This window comes from Motacilla alba, chromosome 14 (assembly GCF_015832195.1).
Source record: "Motacilla alba alba isolate MOTALB_02 chromosome 14, Motacilla_alba_V1.0_pri, whole genome shotgun sequence".
Lineage (NCBI taxonomy): Eukaryota > Metazoa > Chordata > Aves > Passeriformes > Motacillidae > Motacilla > Motacilla alba.
This window is the reverse complement of record NC_052029.1, coordinates 7,366,793-7,383,778: the sequence shown is the minus strand read 5'-3', so window position 1 is coordinate 7,383,778 and position 16,986 is coordinate 7,366,793. Positions and strand designations below refer to the sequence as shown.

General features: G+C 37.8%; 1 protein-coding gene across 2 annotated transcripts in view; it reads left to right on the top strand.

Annotated features, from left to right (window-relative positions):
- Nucleotides 1-16,986, top strand: part of SNX29 (sorting nexin 29) — a 102,971-nt gene that overhangs the window by 70,360 nt on the left and 15,625 nt on the right. For both annotated transcript variants that reach the window (XM_038150822.1, XM_038150823.1), the window contains exon 20: nt 1,206-1,345. In XM_038150822.1, the coding sequence (XP_038006750.1) occupies nt 1,206-1,345 (140 nt within the window). The remainder of the gene's footprint in view (nt 1-1,205; nt 1,346-16,986) is intronic.

Here is a 16,986-nt window from a genome sequence, read left to right as displayed (position 1 = left end):
AATGGTGTTGTTCTACTCTATCTGGGGAAGCAATAACCTTCAGATTTGCATCCCCTGCATGGCAGCATGGGCTGAACCTTTTCCATACAATGAATTTATTCAGTGTTGTCAAATGTATTTATGGTGTTTTGTTGGCGGGTTGGCTTTTTTCCCCCCCTCAAGAAACAAGAATTAATTTCAATGCCTTTTCTTACAGACATAAATAATACAGGTTGGATAGACACATCTTTTAGATAATGGTTGTTTTTGGGAGCTGTAGCTGTCTAATAATAGGTTTGGCTTCGTGCCTAAAGAACATGCTGTGACATTTAAACCAGGTGAGCTGTGCCAGCCTGCCCGGGACAGAACGCTCTGGCTGAGCACAAAGCATCCAGCACCTGATGGCACTGTAAACCTGTTAGAGCTCCCTGTTCCTGGGAAATGTGGCACATTTAGATTATAGTCCATGTAATTGGCACCCCTCACAGGGAAAAGGTTTAAATGACATGGAAGTTATGGGATGCCTGGCTTCTTGCTGATTGTGATAAACTTTTCACTTCTAGGTCCATCAGCAGAATGTGGAGTTTATAGAACTGTTCTATTCATTTGGGCCAACGAAGTATAAAATCCTGGATCTAAAATGCTACAGAAACTTCAGTAAAACATTTTAATGAGAGTTGTGATATAATATTGAAAAAAATCTACTATCTGAAGGCATCATCACAAAATAATTATTTAATAACATAAAAGTGCTGGAGAAATACTTGTCCATTCTGGAGTTTGTGTACCTGACATCTGAAAAGTATGAATTGGGGAGACATTGTGGGAGTAAGTCAGCATTTCCTCCTGCAAACACTGGTGATTCTGGATCTCAAAAAAATTGCATGAATTTTTATGCCACAGCCTCTGTGCTGCTGTTCTGCTTTGCCTCTCTAAGATTGCAGTGGTTTATGGTCCAGAGAAGACAGATTCTGCCAGGGAGAGGATCTGACATCCTGTCAGTGGATGTTTTTGTGAAACAGGTTTTATTAGAATTCATGATTTTTCCTTTATCTCTAAGGACAGAGTCAAGGGGTTTTTGCATATTGCCAACATATTTATATAGCCATAATAACAGAGATCATCAAAAGATCGATTTTTATGCTTACCAGGACTGTTCAGTTACATGATGAAGTTGAGAAACATCATTCCTTTTGCCATTTATATTTTTTCCTCTCTATTTTTAGGATGCAAAGTTTGTGGAAGAGCGACGCAAGCAGCTACAAAATTACCTAAGGAATGTAATGAACAAAATTATTCAAACTGTGCCAGAATTCACAGCCAATCCCAAAAAAGAGACACTTATTCAGCTGATGCCCTTTTTTCTGTAAGTATCTGTCAAGTACTCAAGAAAATATTAAGTTTTTTTCATCACAGATTAATTTAAAATATAATGCCAGCATCTCCAAAATCTTTAAATCAGTGCTCTTTTTAAAATAGAAGGCTCCTGTTCAGATTGCAGGTGCTTTTGTTATATTTAAAGAAATATATGAGAAATAGAGTATTTTTTTGTTTATTTAAATGGGGATTTTGAATGAAAATCACAGTGTAAAGCTTTCAGAAATAGATCTAAGTGACTTTAAAATCTGCATCCATACATGCTCTTTAAACATTAGGTATTTTCAATTTATTTTATTTGGTCTTTCTTAGTTTTGGTTTTGGTTTTTTTGTTGTTATTTTTTTTTTCCTTCTGTGGGGTTTCTATTATTTTTTAATCTTTGTTTTGGGGGATGGGGGTAGAGCACTATTAGGGTCCTTACTAACCAAATAAAAAAGTCAAACTGTTGAGCTCTTTTTAGCTGAATTTTGCAGTCTGCTGATGCATGTTTCGATTTCATTAATGTTAAAGTTGAATAAGTTCAGAAATAACCTAACAGTTGTCTGTTAAGAATCTCAAACTCTTTGATATACTATCACACAAGGAGTATAATCTGGTAAAACTCTCCCTTTTCCCTTTAAATTTATTTCTTCATGTATTTGTAAATATTTAAAACTATTTAGGAATTTAGGAAAAAATACTAATGAAAATTTGTTTTTAAAAGTCGTGCTCTTTCACTAGTAATTTTTCAGTGTAATGGTTTGTCAGTCCTACACCTGTACAAATTATGTATAGCTTGAACACTCATTTACAGTAAGTCCTCATGTGAAATTTGCTGTCCAGGAGCCTCTGCACAGGGATTGTGCATCCATGCCTGTGAAGCCATGGGTGGATTCATTTGCAGCTTCAATACCAATTTCAAATGAATATGTTTCATCACAGCACACATATTTAGTTGTATTATTGCCTGGTCTTTTGCAGAGTGTGTCAGATTTTCAAGTTGAAATTGCGTTTCAAGAAAGCTCTATTTATTAGAAAATGTAATAGATGAGTGGAAGAATGCCAAGATACATTTCATGGCATTCGTGAGTTTCCAATTTTTCTGTGGATTTGAAATCAATTTGATGAGACATCTTGCTGATGGCGTTATAAGTGGTGCAGTGATGTTTGTGGGGAAAACTTCTAAGAGACTTGCCTTTTGCTCCCTAAGAATTTATTGTCTAGAATTTGGCTAAGAGCTGAGAAATTGAGAGATGGAAATGGTTTAAAGTTCCAGTTGAGGGGCCCATGTGTAGCTTTTTGTTGAGTAATTTTAAAGAAGTTATCTTTTACATTGTACTTAGTTTTGTTTTTTTATAGAAGAGGGGGGCAAATACCAAATGCATTTGCAACTGAAAAATGTAATTGTAAATGCCATTGTACTCCTTCTCTTGTGTTTTTTAAAAAATCTTAATACACTATTGTTACATAAGTAATTTATTACACTATTTTTTGGTTCTGAGAAATGACATTTCAAGAATAGTATATTTATAGTCTCCTGGCCACTTATGTCTAAAACAGGAAAGGAGAAAAAGTGTCCTCTTACTCTTTAGCCCTGTACAATTGCTTTCTGATACTTAGTCTTAGCTCTTTTGTAAGTGGGTAATTAGAATTTAGATCTCATGTTTCTGTTTATTAAATGAAGTGCCAGGCATGGGGACCTGCACGGGACAAGATTAAAATCACAATCCATGTAATGGGTTCTGCCACTGCTGCACAAGTCTGAATGAACACGATTTCCCTGTTATAAAACCCTCCAACTCTATTTCTTCTAATAAATGTAATGTAGGGAGAGATTCAATCAATATCACAGAAAGAGCAAAGTTTCATTGAGAGCCCATTTAAGTTCCAATATTCTAGGGGTACAATTTAGTTAGTGAAGCATTGTGATACAAAACAATGCAGTAATCTCTAAGGGGAGAGATTTGCTGAAAGAAATTGGCCAACACCATTTATCACCCATTCCTGAGCACCTCTGTGATGCACTGCACTGCTGCTAACCCTGGTGTGGGTGTTCCGCAGGTGGCAAAAAACCTCTTTATTTTTAGAAGTTTTTTTTTAAATTTGGCAATTCATAATTCTTAACACATTGCATGAGACAATGGACTGGAATGTTCTGTGATATCTGGATGTTATGGCAGAGATTCTGTTCCTTCATGTATCTGTGAATTACTTCCTGAGAACTTTTTTTTTATATAACAAGTCTATCAGCACTCTCTCTTGGCTAAAGTAGATAGTTTTCTCTGGGAATACTAGTGGGATTCTGGAAAAATTCAGCTGTTGAGCAAAATAACTACATTCTTCATCTACAGCAGCAGACAAAATGGCTTTTTAATGCATTTTACCACTGAGATATTAGACTCTTCTGTAGCTACAGCAGCAGCATTAAATTAATAAAAAGAACCTTTCTAAAATGCTCTCCTTCTATCAGTGTCTGAAAGTGCCATCATTTCTAGGCTATTTGAACTCTCTATGGCCTTTATTATTGGAGAGTCATGACCTGGCACTTCTAGGGGTTTAAAAAGCATCTGAAAGAAAATGCATTTCAGTTCCACTTCAGATTTCCAACTTCTCCAGTATTATCTTTCCATAATGGATTTTGAGCTTCATCAACAGGAGACCTGAAATATCTTGGAGTCTGTGAATTGTTTATTACTTTAATCAGTTGTAACCTTTGTACTGTACTTGTAATTCTTCTTTTCTGTTAGGTTTAATAATATTTTACTATAAAGCACTGTAAATACATACAGGAATTCTGATATATTTAATTTTTCCTCTGTAGCACAAATGTATCTACAGTTAGTTGCATCTTTATCAGTGAAGGAATAATTACAACACATTAGTCCTGGAGCTGTGCTGTAGACAGTAGTGATACCTCAGTCTGGGGAAAACAATTACAGTCTTGATATGCATAAAAAAATCTCCAGAGCATTAGATCTGTCTGCTAAGAAGCAATGAAATGTAAAATAAAAAAAAATAATTATTTGGTCTTATAGACTTTCTTCTCACTGCAGAATTACGTGACCAGGCTTCAGTGTACAAATGAAAAATCCCATTAAGGTTATGTCTGATTAGGCATCCTATGGATAGAAATTACAGGGTCAGTTTTAATTAATCACTTTTAAGACCTGATTGTGGCCTTAAAATATGATTATGGTGAGCAGAACATAAGATTAATATCTCTAAGACTGAATCCACTGTTGATGAATATTGCCTAAAATTTTTATTGTTTGTTCCTTTGGGAACTCTTCCCTTTCAAGTGCAGTGGTTCCATACAATCAGGCAGATCTGACAAGAAAGAACATTTCCACTGATCTGTATGAAATAGCCTGGCACTCTTACAGAGGAAGGGATTGCTTTTATTTTGAAACTCAGCTAACAGTTTGCAGTGCAATAATGTGATGAGTTTGCTACATTTCTTCCCATCATGGTATCAAATACTCATGGTGACTTCTGGAAGTGTCTCTTGTTCTGAATCCTTGTGCTGTGAACTGTCATTGATGTAGTTTTTCTTTTTCTATTACCACTTGTAATCTCAGTTTGTATCTTTTTCAGTTTTGATACTGTGTTAGCTCACTCACAAGTTTGGTCAGAGTTTCTCTTATAGTCCACTTTCATGTCTTAATATAAAAAATAGATTCTGACTCTGCTAATTTGTCTGTTTACATGCTGAATAAAAAATTCTTAGCAGTAATAAAATTGACATCAAAAGATAAATTTTCAGTCCATGTGGAGCAGTACCTAAATCAAGAATAGAATTGGCACTGCTGAATTATGTTGCTACATCTGCTAGCTGGTGAAGGCCTTTCTGCTAATACTTACTAAAATGAACATTTATTTGCAGTTATTGGTTCATTATAGATAAACAAAGCTGGTTATAACAAGTACAGTTGTGCTTTAATCACATTTTTATCAATATAAAAAATTATCACACGCTCTTAGCTCTCTGTAAATATATATAAAACCAGGAAGGATCTTTGGCAACAAGGATCCCATTTCTTTGGACCATATAATTGAGTTTCAATATAAATCTTTATATACATTGTATGATTTCAAGTATGTAAGAAGCCAAAAGCTTCAAAAAGTTGGGAAAAAATTTTCTAAAGTTCTGTGATGGTCCAATTTTCTGTCTCTCTGGTTTCTATATCAATTGTCTTCATTTTTTAAAAGAGATTTTCTTTCCAATGTCCTCATAATGGGCACAAACTGAAATGCAGGGAAAATAATAAAACCCCCTTTTTCTCCCACTGTGAGGGAGATGGAACCCTCCAGCAGTTTGCCCAGAGGTTGCTGACACGCCGTGCTTGGATTTGGCAGGACTCAGCCCTGGGCAGCCCTGTGGGGATTGGCTCAGTGATCCCCATGGGTGCCTTCCAACCTCCAGTCTTCTCACAAACAAGTGTTGGCTAAATTACAGCTGCTTACATGATGTTTGTTACCTGTGAGCAAAGCAAAGTCTGAGCATGGGAAGCTCCTACAACACAGACTCCACCTGGCAGCTGTGCAGAGCTCTTCAGTAGGAATAGTCCCCCTTTGCTGGTTCTTTTGCATTGGCACTGCAAATGTTTGGATAAAAATACATGCAAGGGTGGTATAAACACAATTTGGTCAATGTTTTCAGGGGTTGCTGTGCTAAGTACTTTTTTATCTCATATTGTAGGCCATAGGTACATGCTACAGTGGTTTGTAAATAACAATTTCATGTTCTGCTGAGCTGCAAAGCTGGACATTTATTCCCTTGTGGGAGCTGCTCAAACAGATGCTTTAACAAAAGCAGGGAATCTGCTCAGTAAATCATCAGCAGGTTCTGTTGTCTGCAGGATGTATTTGAACACCAAAGGAGTCATCAGTTCTTCGTGATGATTAGAGGATTGTAATTTTCAAAAAAAATGTTGTCTCCATTTCCCCTGGGTGACATTACTAGGGGCATATTTGATAGCAGAAGTTGTGTTCTTAGGTGTTTTGTGTCAGTTGTTGTTGAGTCACCAAGTTAAATTGTAGTAAAGAAAAATCACTACTTCTATCTTTTTCTCATTTTGTAAAATGCTTGTACTCTCTTAGAGAAGGTAAAGTTATGAGAAATGTGATAGAGAGAGACTGATAGGCAAATTCCAGTGCCAGCCAATCAGCAACTCAAAAAGGATGTCATCCTGGGAATACTCCTCTCAGATTTATTTAGCACTAAACAGTGTTTAAAGCCAAGTATCTGCTTTTGGTCTTGCAGACAATGAAGTTAAAATGTGGTAGAATAGATGTTTGTTCTGAAAGAATTGACGAATTTTGGTTTGGTTTGGATTTGGCAGTTTTCTCATCTCTGTTTCAGTTGCACCTGTCAATGTGTCATTGAGAATATTTAAATGTATATATTAGAGGTATTATGAGAGGTAAAAAGAACACATAGTTCTCTACAATACCATTGCAAGTATTAAAATATTGCTGCCAAGTAGAAATGAAATAAATCTAGGAAAGTTACTGTGAGGTACCTGTAAATGTTGTATTTCTGGGTTCATTTTAAAGAAATTGACAATTGACCCTTTCTCAGTTAGGTTTGAGATACTTTAGAGGGATAAAATCCTTTGCTAAGACTCAAAGCTAACTACAGATTAGTTCAACAATTGTATTTCATTCAATAACTTCATGTGGCACAGTTTTAGTGTAAAGAATGAACCTAAACCTTTTCACAAGCATGAATATTACTTAAAATAAGATTTTGGAATACACAGACATGAATATATTTGCATATGAAGATAGAGGTGTGACTGTTGTGCTGTTATTGCATCTTCAGATAAACAATAAAATGAAAAGCAAACAAGCAATCCCTGAAACGCTGTTAAACAATATTGAAGCAAAATAAGGAAGTTTTAAATACAATTTTGAATTGATTGATTTCTCAAAAACTGACTTGGTGATGGCATGACACTTTTTAAAGCCATCAGGGTGTGTATCTGTGCCTTCTACTGGAATGAATGGCAGCACTCAGCTGAAGCATCCTGCAGTGCTGAGGCCAGGTTGGTGCTGGGTTGCAGCCCTGAGGGGCAGCCTGTGCCACCAACTGGGCTCTTGGCTCCAGTGCCTCCTCAGCACACCCCAGGTGTAACAGGAACGAGCTCTCTGATAGAATATAGTAGGCACTCTGGAATAAAATTTACACGAACACACTGGAAATAGCATTTGCTTAAATATGGGAATTTTAATTAGTAAAGCACCTTCTAATGCCTGAAACATGGTAATGAAACTAATTTATTGCTGTGTTAATTGATTGATCTAATGTAGAGACATTACACAATATTTATCTTTCAGTTGAACTGTGTTGCCAAGCACTGATGATTGTTGAAGTAAAAATATCTTAGATATCTAAAGTTTGATTATCATGTTCAGATAATGCAGGAAGTTTCAGTGCAAAAATGTGATATTCTTTTGTGGAATTTTTGTTGATGGTAGAATTAAAATACTTGAATTTGAGTGGATTGTTTTTAACAAACATAGAGTTGTCTCACTGTTATTCTTAGGTTGTGCATTCCTCACTTTGCAACTGACAGTTTTGGTTTTAGTCTTTCATAACCTATGATGCTTGACATCAGACTTAAAAAAAGCATCATGCATGTTTTGATCTAAGTGAAATGTGAAGAAGTAGGGCAAAAATTGTTTGGTCAAAGTATATGAAAATTCAAACTTTCATCTCTGCCTTCTGCAGGAATTGCCTGTTATGTTGTGTTCTGTGGTTTTGCACATATTGAAGATGTGTTTTACATGGCATTCCTCAAACATCTTAAAATTTTCCTTTCCCTGTTCTGGGTAGTTGAGAGGGAAAAGAGGAAAGAAAAAAATACATCAGGAGGAATAGAAAGAGTGATAAAGTGGGCAAGAAAATGCAGGAATAAAGAGACATGGGATGCTTGATGTTAAAAATAAGAGGGGTTGAATACAGAAAGTACCTATGGATAAACACTGGTACTTTAGGCTTACTAGAAGCATTTGGCTTTGTGCAGCTGGTTTTATGCAGACCTATGAAGATGATATGATTGTAGGTTTCCATTTTACAATGGATCCATCTGGGCTTTGGCAGGTTATTTGTGAAATAATTAAAGCTTTGTATAGGACTTGAAAAACTCAAACACATTCCCTCTGATTATTCAAGTCTGTCAGGGAGCGTTTACTGCAACTCTGCTGCTGCTTTGAACAGGGTAAAGAGCTGTTTGTCCTGCATCCTCTGATTTTGTTCTTACCAGTGGTTTGTCTTTTTAAATGGTTGGAACAGGTTCTAAAATCTCTGACCTGAGCTGGGGAAGGGTAGTTGTCATGCAATACCATTAACAGCAGTCACAATCTTCAGACAGTTGCTGCAGATGGAAGTATATTCCAAATACCCATCAGCACTTAAGATATTTGCTGACTTCAACTTGGTTCTGCTGTAGTAGTTTTACAGAAGTTAGCAGTCAAGTAACTGCTCACTGGAATCTAAATGACATTTTTTTGATCAGGAAGAATATTTTGCATAGTCCCTAATGATTTGCATGAGGCATATAGAATAACCAACAAGATATGCCTTTTGTATCAAAACATTGTAGTAATTTACATGTCAGATAAAAATGAAACAAAGTCAAGATTTGGAGTCAGAATATATATTTTGGTATCTTTAAAACTATTTTTGTAGTTGCTGATTTTCTTCTCAATTGTTAAAGTAAAAAGGACTAGAAAATCTGTTTGGTTTTCTTAGTTCTTAATTTCTCTCAGCTGCATTTCTATAGGTTGTTTCTTTCCAGCAGGTGGTCTTATTAAATTTGCCAGCAGTGCCCAATGCAAATAAGTTTTATTCAGGTGAAAGAATCTGTTTATATCTCTTGAAGTTTTCTTCCTGTTGCTCCCAATTTCTTGCTCTCTCTTGCATTTTCTCAGTCTTGCAGTTTTAAGGCACCACTGAGTCAGAAGTGTTTGAGTGTTCAGAAGTACAGTTGAAAGGACTTAGTCCTGCAGGGATGGGTAATAGTGAAAGTACTACAGAAACACATCCCTCTACGCTCACCCTAATGAAACACCTCCGTGTTGCAGTGTTCCAGGACTGAGACACCTCAGGGAAAAGGTGTTTGTCATTTTTGGCTTGGTGTGATGCTCAGTAAAGCTGGGGTGCCATCCAGCAGCTCCATAATGCCAAGGGGTTTATGTATTGTATTTATTGCCCCAGTATTGAACCTTACCATAAAAAAAAAGAATCACTTCACTTTGAAATAGTGTGACTTACACCAATTACTATCTCAATAAAGACAGCGAGACTTGCTTTGCTGAGTTAATTGCTATGAATTGTTCAACAGGCCTCACAAATAGGTGTTTATGAGCATATTTCCATCAATTAGATTTTTATCATGCTTCTTTATATTCAGAGTGACCTTTACAGTGCTTATGAGAAGAATAATTTAGTGCATACTGTACAAGGATTGAATACTCTCCAGTCACCATTGGAAACATTTGAGGGCTTGTGGTCTTTACAGTCGCCTTGGAATAACCTTTTGTTTAATGCTGCCTGAGAAAATAAGAATTATGTTTAAAATTACTGAAACAAATGACAGAGAGGCTATGCTATTTCTTTTGCATGTGTAGGAATGTACAGGAAATGCTCTCCATTGCATTGGTTGAAAAAAATGGGACAAAAATAGAAAGCAAGTAGATTAACAGCAACAGTTATAAAGCACTTTGTGTGTTGCTATCTGGTGTATATTGGTTTCCTTTATAATCACACAATTTATAAAGCTCTGGAACAAATAGAGAGTATGTTGAAAACAGCCGTGGTCAATGTAAGAGCGAGCTTCAGTGCTGTACAAGAGGAGCTTTCAACTGTGCTGTGCATTTTGTGATGTTCGATTCCCATCTGTCTTTTGCAAGGAACTGGCTGGATCAGGATGTTTATGAATGTTTTTTTAATTTTTTTTTATTTTTTCATTGGGCCCCATGAATTCTATCATAGCTTTCTATCCTTTTTTTCTCCGAGTTAACAACAGGCTTTGTAATGAAAGATCATTCTGAGGGATGAGTTGTGATTCTCAGCAGCACATCCTTCTTCCTTACTCCTTTGCTGCTTGCCAACAAACTCAGCAAGTCCTTAGCAAAAGACAGGGTTTCTAAACTCTGGAGTTTGTGTCTCTAACATACTGAACTTGCAGCAGTGCAAGAAGATAGTAAGATTTTTCTGATAAAAGAACACAGAGCCAGTTAAGTTTTCTATCATTACAGCAGTGATCCTGTTTCCTTGGTTACAAGTCACATGCACTCCCTTGTTAAAAAGTGAATTCTTCTGTACTGAGCAGGTGTTTCTGAAATTGGTAGCAAAAAATGGGCTCTGGAGCCAGGAAAGAAAGTTTCACTTTGGAGGTTGGGCACACCATTGCTGTCAGCATATTTACTGCACACTCGTGTCTGGCAGGGAGTTGCCAAGGTGGGTTTGGTTAGCTAAATCAGAAACTGTTTCTAATTTTAAACACACAGAAAAATCCTGCTTTTATTTTGTCCATACCTAACTCATAAACAATGGATCCAATATTTTTTAAAGCTCCTTATGCCATTTTTGGATCTGGAACAAATTTTTTGCATCTGGGCTATGAAAAGTGGAATGCTGGAAATGCTAATATAGTTAAATGTGCAGGACTTCAAAGTCCTGTCCTCATTCTTGATAGCATGAAAGCACTTTACTGTGGGATAAAGTATGGAACAATCAGTTTAATTTTTTTTTTTGCTTTCAGCTATGTTGACAGCCATCTTTAGACCTTTTCTTTTCTTTTAGTGTGGTGTGGTTGTCCTAAGTGAGTAAAAGAATAAAGATGTTCTGTCAGATGAGCCATATGACAGCTGCACCTGACATTCAAATATAGAATTGCTGCACCTTTCTTGTAAGTGCTGTGGTTTCTACCAATATTCTCACTTTATTCCCTTCTGATTATCAGCACTGGTTCATATATTGAATTAATGACATACAGGAATAGAATTTAACCCAAGAAGATATCATTATCATAACATGTTAAAGGGCACAGCACAGTGTCAAGATGTTAGTTTAAATTAATTTAACAGCAGTTCATAAAACAGGAGAAGTGCAGACTGCAACAGTGCAGTTGTTCACCAGAGTAATTCTTTTAACCGGAGTGACTTGATCAGGAGGAACTTTCAAATGAGGTTTTCAGCCTGGAGGAGTGTACTGAAAATACTGGAATTTTTCACAAAATATATTTGGAAAGGTAGAGCAATAGAATAAAAATTTGTCAAATACTGAGTAGGATTTGCTCAGGATTTACTGAGTTTCGGTAGTGTCACACTGGGATTGAGGTCTGGGTGCCTGAAAACCAGAGTGAGTCCACAGGGACTTGAGGCCTGTATTGTAATAAAGGAAATGTGAAATGAGGGCAAACTGAAACATGAACAGGTGAATCGATTAGAAAGAGATAACTTGATGTTGTTAATGCAGGAGGGAATTGGTTTCCATGGGGAGCTGTGGGAATGATGATTTCTGGACAACAGAGGTTTGACTCACCAACATAGAATCAACTTAGCTCAGGAGTTTGCTGAGAGAATAATTGGGCATGAACAGGAGCAAACCATAGCTGGGTTTTAGTGGGTAACAGTGTTGTGGCTGTCAGTGTGAATTATTATAGAAAGAAAACTGGAGAAAGTAGGGAATACAAGAATAAATGAGTTGAATAAGAGTAGAAGAGTGCTGTAAAATGTAATAGGAGCAAGAGACTGAGCGAGACAGTTTGGATTGATTGAAGAGAATGTATGTTAAAATGAGGTGAAAAAGGGAAAATGGTGGAAAAGAATGAAAAAAAAGAGAGAATTTTACTATGCTGCATTTTATGCACACATAGAAGAAGCCATTTCATTAGAAGGGTATTGGGATTTTCTTTCATTTTTTGAAATAGCAGTGGTAGCTGAGCTAGCAACTAAAGGTGTTCACCATAGGCACAGAATTTGAATTTTAACACTGGTAGGAAGGTATTTTGTCTTCTAAAAACAAACCTTGAAAAAAATGTACATGAGTGATTCTGGTATTTTAGAATGTCCTTACTGTGTATAAAGATGCAGCTCCAGGTAGGATGTTGGGGTGAGAAGGTCTGGTGCAATGAGCACTCTGCTTTCAGTGCTACTCCATGTACACAGCAATGGAAATGCCTGGCAAGGAGATCCCTCTGCTTGGGCTGTCTGACCAGCTTGGTGGGCATTCAGTGGACCTGTTCTCTGTGTGCTGGGACAAAACTGCCTCTCATCCTTTAATCCTCAGCTCTGTAAGCTTCCATTCCCTCAACTTCACAGCCTGAATATATTTTTGTGAAGTGCCTTCAGCATAATTCAGGGTGATTTTTTTAAAATAGTGGAAACTTGGAAAATGTACGGGCAATTAGCTTCTATCTTCAACTTCATTGTCTGCACACTTCAAAATCAATTTTTGCTCATGTAAACATTTAGTAGATTCTGAGGTAATTTGTATGTTGATCCTCTCCATTCAGCAGTATATGTACTCTATTCATCCTGAAACCCTAGAATCTGGACTTCTTCTGTAGGAAACAATTTCTTTGTAGCAAACTCTGCTACAACTGTTCATTGGTATGAGGATAGTGTTAGCAGATACATGAAATTATGAAATGTGCATGTGTGGATCGTACACAAATACTCACAAAATCAAATCCAGGTGGCAATTTTAATAATACTTACAATGCAGATATTGGTGATAGTGTCTGTGTCAGTTTGCTGTGCTCATTCTCCAGGCCTAAGGTGTGAACTCTGTGGAAGGATACAGGAAGGAGGTCCATGTGCCTTGGGGAGCCAACCCCGAGGGACAGGGGTCCCTGTTGGGCAGGGCTGTGCTTGGCTCGGAGCGCGTCGGCACCTTGGGCTTATTGTGCTTTTGCCTTTTAGCTGTGCCTGCTGCTCAGTCTGTGCCAGACCAGCTCTGCCAGGCCTGCCCAGAGCCTCAGCCTGCCTGGCAGCCCCACTTCCCACCTTGTCTCCCTGAGGGCTGGCATGGGTGCTCTGCTCTGCAGCTCTGTGCTGGGTGAACGGGCTCTTGGTGCTGTGTTTGTCTCCAAAAGCAATGCCGTGGTGTTGTACCTAAATCTTGGAAAAAGCAAATTCATGTTTTAGTTCTCATGCAAAATAATGAATCAAGAGTTGCAAAGCGTAACCATGAAAACAGTCAGATACACACCAATGTCTGTAAACCTGCTCTCCATTACCCTCTCAGTCTGCACCTGATTACTGACAACTGTAGAACATTGACATCAAAATTTTCATGTTTGAAAGAGTTTGACATCTCTACAAGATTGATAAAAACTTTCCTAGTGAGCACATAGAACATATTTCTACTTGAATAGCTAAGAAATATAACAGGGCATTTTATTTCTTCTTCCCTTCAAATAATAGTAATTATTAAAGATTCAGATTCTGATACATAATTTGTAAAGGAAGCTAGCTAGTAAAAGTAAGCTTTTACTATCTTTGCAATTGTCTAGTTATTTCCTTTTACTATGTAAATCAGTTTCTGGCATGATTGTCTGAGTAGAATTCTTTTTTAAAAATTGCTTCAATGATACACCTAATTTAATGAAAAAGAGTTTTATTTTCTATGTGTTATCCTTCTTTTTCTAGTAAATGGGACTAGACATGTCTGGACAGTTTATTTCCCAGTTATCCTCTCTGTCTGCAACAATTTGCTCCATTATTCTGCTGGAATTGACTTTTTCAGAAGAGGAGAGCACAGAGGAGTTTGCAACTTGGTCAATCAATAGCTGAGAATGTGCTAAAATGCTGGGAGTGAAAGCAAGTGCAGATGCCTCTGTGTTCTTGCTGTCCTTGCTGTATGACAGTGTCTACCTTCCAACATGTGGGACCTCTCATACTTTGACCTACCAAAACTGTGTCTTTTTGTCCCTTTTCAATCAAAGCCCCCAGAATTAATGCAATGTTTTAAAATAGGCACGGAATTTGTAATATAAAAAGCCCACAAACATACAGAATTATGTTGCATTGTAATGCATATTTTGATGGAGCATCCAGGTCGTCAAAGAGCACCAGACTGGCCAAAAAAAAAATCAAAGTGAATATTTTAATTTGGTGTGAAGATAATTTTCTTCTCAGTATAATATTTTAAGCTGCTGAGCAAGTGAGAGTACACTAAATTGCCTCTGTAGTGACTGCATAATGGGACATGTGGCTGGCAGGAGCCATTTACTGCAGAGTTGTTCAGGTCTGGCTCAGGTGCCTCACTGTGTCACGTGCACACTCCACAGACACCTCTGATGGAGCTGTGTAATGTTTATTTCACAATATTTGCCCTTCTTGAGCCAATTTCTTGGCCTTACCCAAATCTGCATGAGTTCCCTGTAATGAATTTGTGGTTTTTAAAGCTTACTTTTTGGCCTACTAAATCCTGCAAAACAGTTAGTAATATTTATTCTACAGCTGCATTTAAACTAGCTGATTTATAATTGCTTGTTAAGTTTCTCTTTCTGGAGCTTATTTTAAGAAAATTGCCAGCTTTAGATATTCACAGTCAAATCTCAGCATATGAAGATTGCATAACAGCCAGTTCAGGAGATGTATTTTGGAGAACTTACAGGTAGGGGAAGGGAACCATCTGCAGGTCCCTGACAGAAAACAAGTTTCCAGCAGAAAGTGTTTTGAACACTGTTGATGTGAACATGTTGTTTTGTAAGAAGCCATCTGGTCAGCCAGAGCAATCTGTGTGCAAGTGCAGATGGATCCGGGAGGCAGAACCCCGAGCTCCCTCTCCTGCTCCTTGGGACAAGGCCCTGGGGACTGCTCCTGGGAGGATGTGCTGAGCCACTGCATCCAGCCAGCCTGGATCCCACAGCTGAGCTCTTGCTGGGGGTGGCACAATGCTGGAAGGAGGAGAAATTCCTCAAGTTCCATTCTCCATGCAGCTGAAAGCAGGGTGCAGGTGGGTGTGATGGCAGGAGGGCTTGGGGCAGATGGGACGCTGAGCTTCCCTTATTGATAAGTTCTCATAGCCCACTACTCTTCTAGTGCTGTTTTTTGAAATTAGAATTTGAAATATACAGCTGAAGAGGGAATTATTTCTTTAAATATATGTTCACAGAATGAATAGAAACTGATTAATGGAACTGAAAGAAATCAAACAGAATAATACTGTATTTATCATATATATTGTATTTATAATATATTTAGAAGTTGCATAGCATGCAACTGTGGCATTTGGATGTTTTTGAAGCCATACTATTCTTACAAAAAGTGAGGTTATTTATACTACTCCTGGTTTTCTCTGATGTGTTGAGAGGAACTTAGGGGCTTCTTACTCACTTCAACCACTCTGCATGGCAAAATATATTACTTAAACTGCGCTGGTGTGGCCTGGGGGATGTGACCTGCACAAAACCCAGTCTGGAGATTTGTGAGTTTAATTCCCTCCTTAGTAAAATCTTACATGCATGTGAGTCATGAAACTGATAGACACAGTTTATAACAGATGACTCCTGGTACAAACCAGTTGTGGAAATTCAGAGTGTACATTCAAGAGAAAGGCTTTAATTTGACATTTTCAGCTTGAATTCCGTTAACAGAGGAAGCTTGATAGAGATGCTTGCCATCAACACAGACCATTGAAAAATCCCTTTTCTTGTACCAGTTTCTAAAATGTGGGAGAGTAGAAGAACTCCCAGACCAGCATGTGTGCATTGGATGCACAAAGGCAGCACCTCTAGGGAGAGCAGATTTCGGGGATTTGTTGTTTGGGAAGCAGGGTCTGAGTTCTGTGACCTACCAGATTGCCTCTGTCTCCTCCTGGTCAGGCCATAGAGCACTGTTCTCTCTTCAGTTCCCAAACAGCCTTTGTGTCACCAGACTGCCTTTCTGATACTCTGTGAAATGCAAAATGGCATTTCCAGGGTTCCTGGTGCAGAAAAACAATGAATGGCCCCTGTAAGTCCCTGCCTGGTGACCGTGCCAGTGGGCACTGCTGGTGTTTGCACCCTGCCACCAGGCCTTGCTGCACCAGGAGCTGCTCTGCATTCAGCCGAGGGCCTTTTTCATGTCGGGGGTTCTCTGTGACATCTGCAAACACTTTTGGCACTGGATGGCATTTGCAAACAGTTTTGGCGTGGTGGATTTCTGTAATGCATTGTCAGAGATATTGCCAGCTGAGCTCTCAGACATGAGTTTATGATGTTTGCTCCAGATCCCCTGAAATGTCAATATCTCAGAGCACTTGCCCTTGAGAAATCTGTTATGCAGGGGAAAAAAGGGGAATAATTATTGAAAATGCACTGTTCTTTAAATCAGAATGAGTGTGTGCAAATGTATTCCCATATGTAAATTTTACATAATTGCTTGAATGGCAGAATTAGTAGAATGATTTTTAAAAAAATAATTTGCTAATGAAACAACATGACTTTTTTTCCTCTTCATGTAACTGCTAGATTTGGAGTATTGCAAGAAAAAATATTCTGTAATGCTTATTTCACTGGGAATAAAACCAAAGATTAAGTTTAATTACTTTTCCACAGTGGAAGAGATTTTGAGGAATGAAAGAGGCTATGCTGAGGATGGAAGATAAACTTTATTCCTTTCTCTTAGCATATGAAGCAGTAAGGAATACT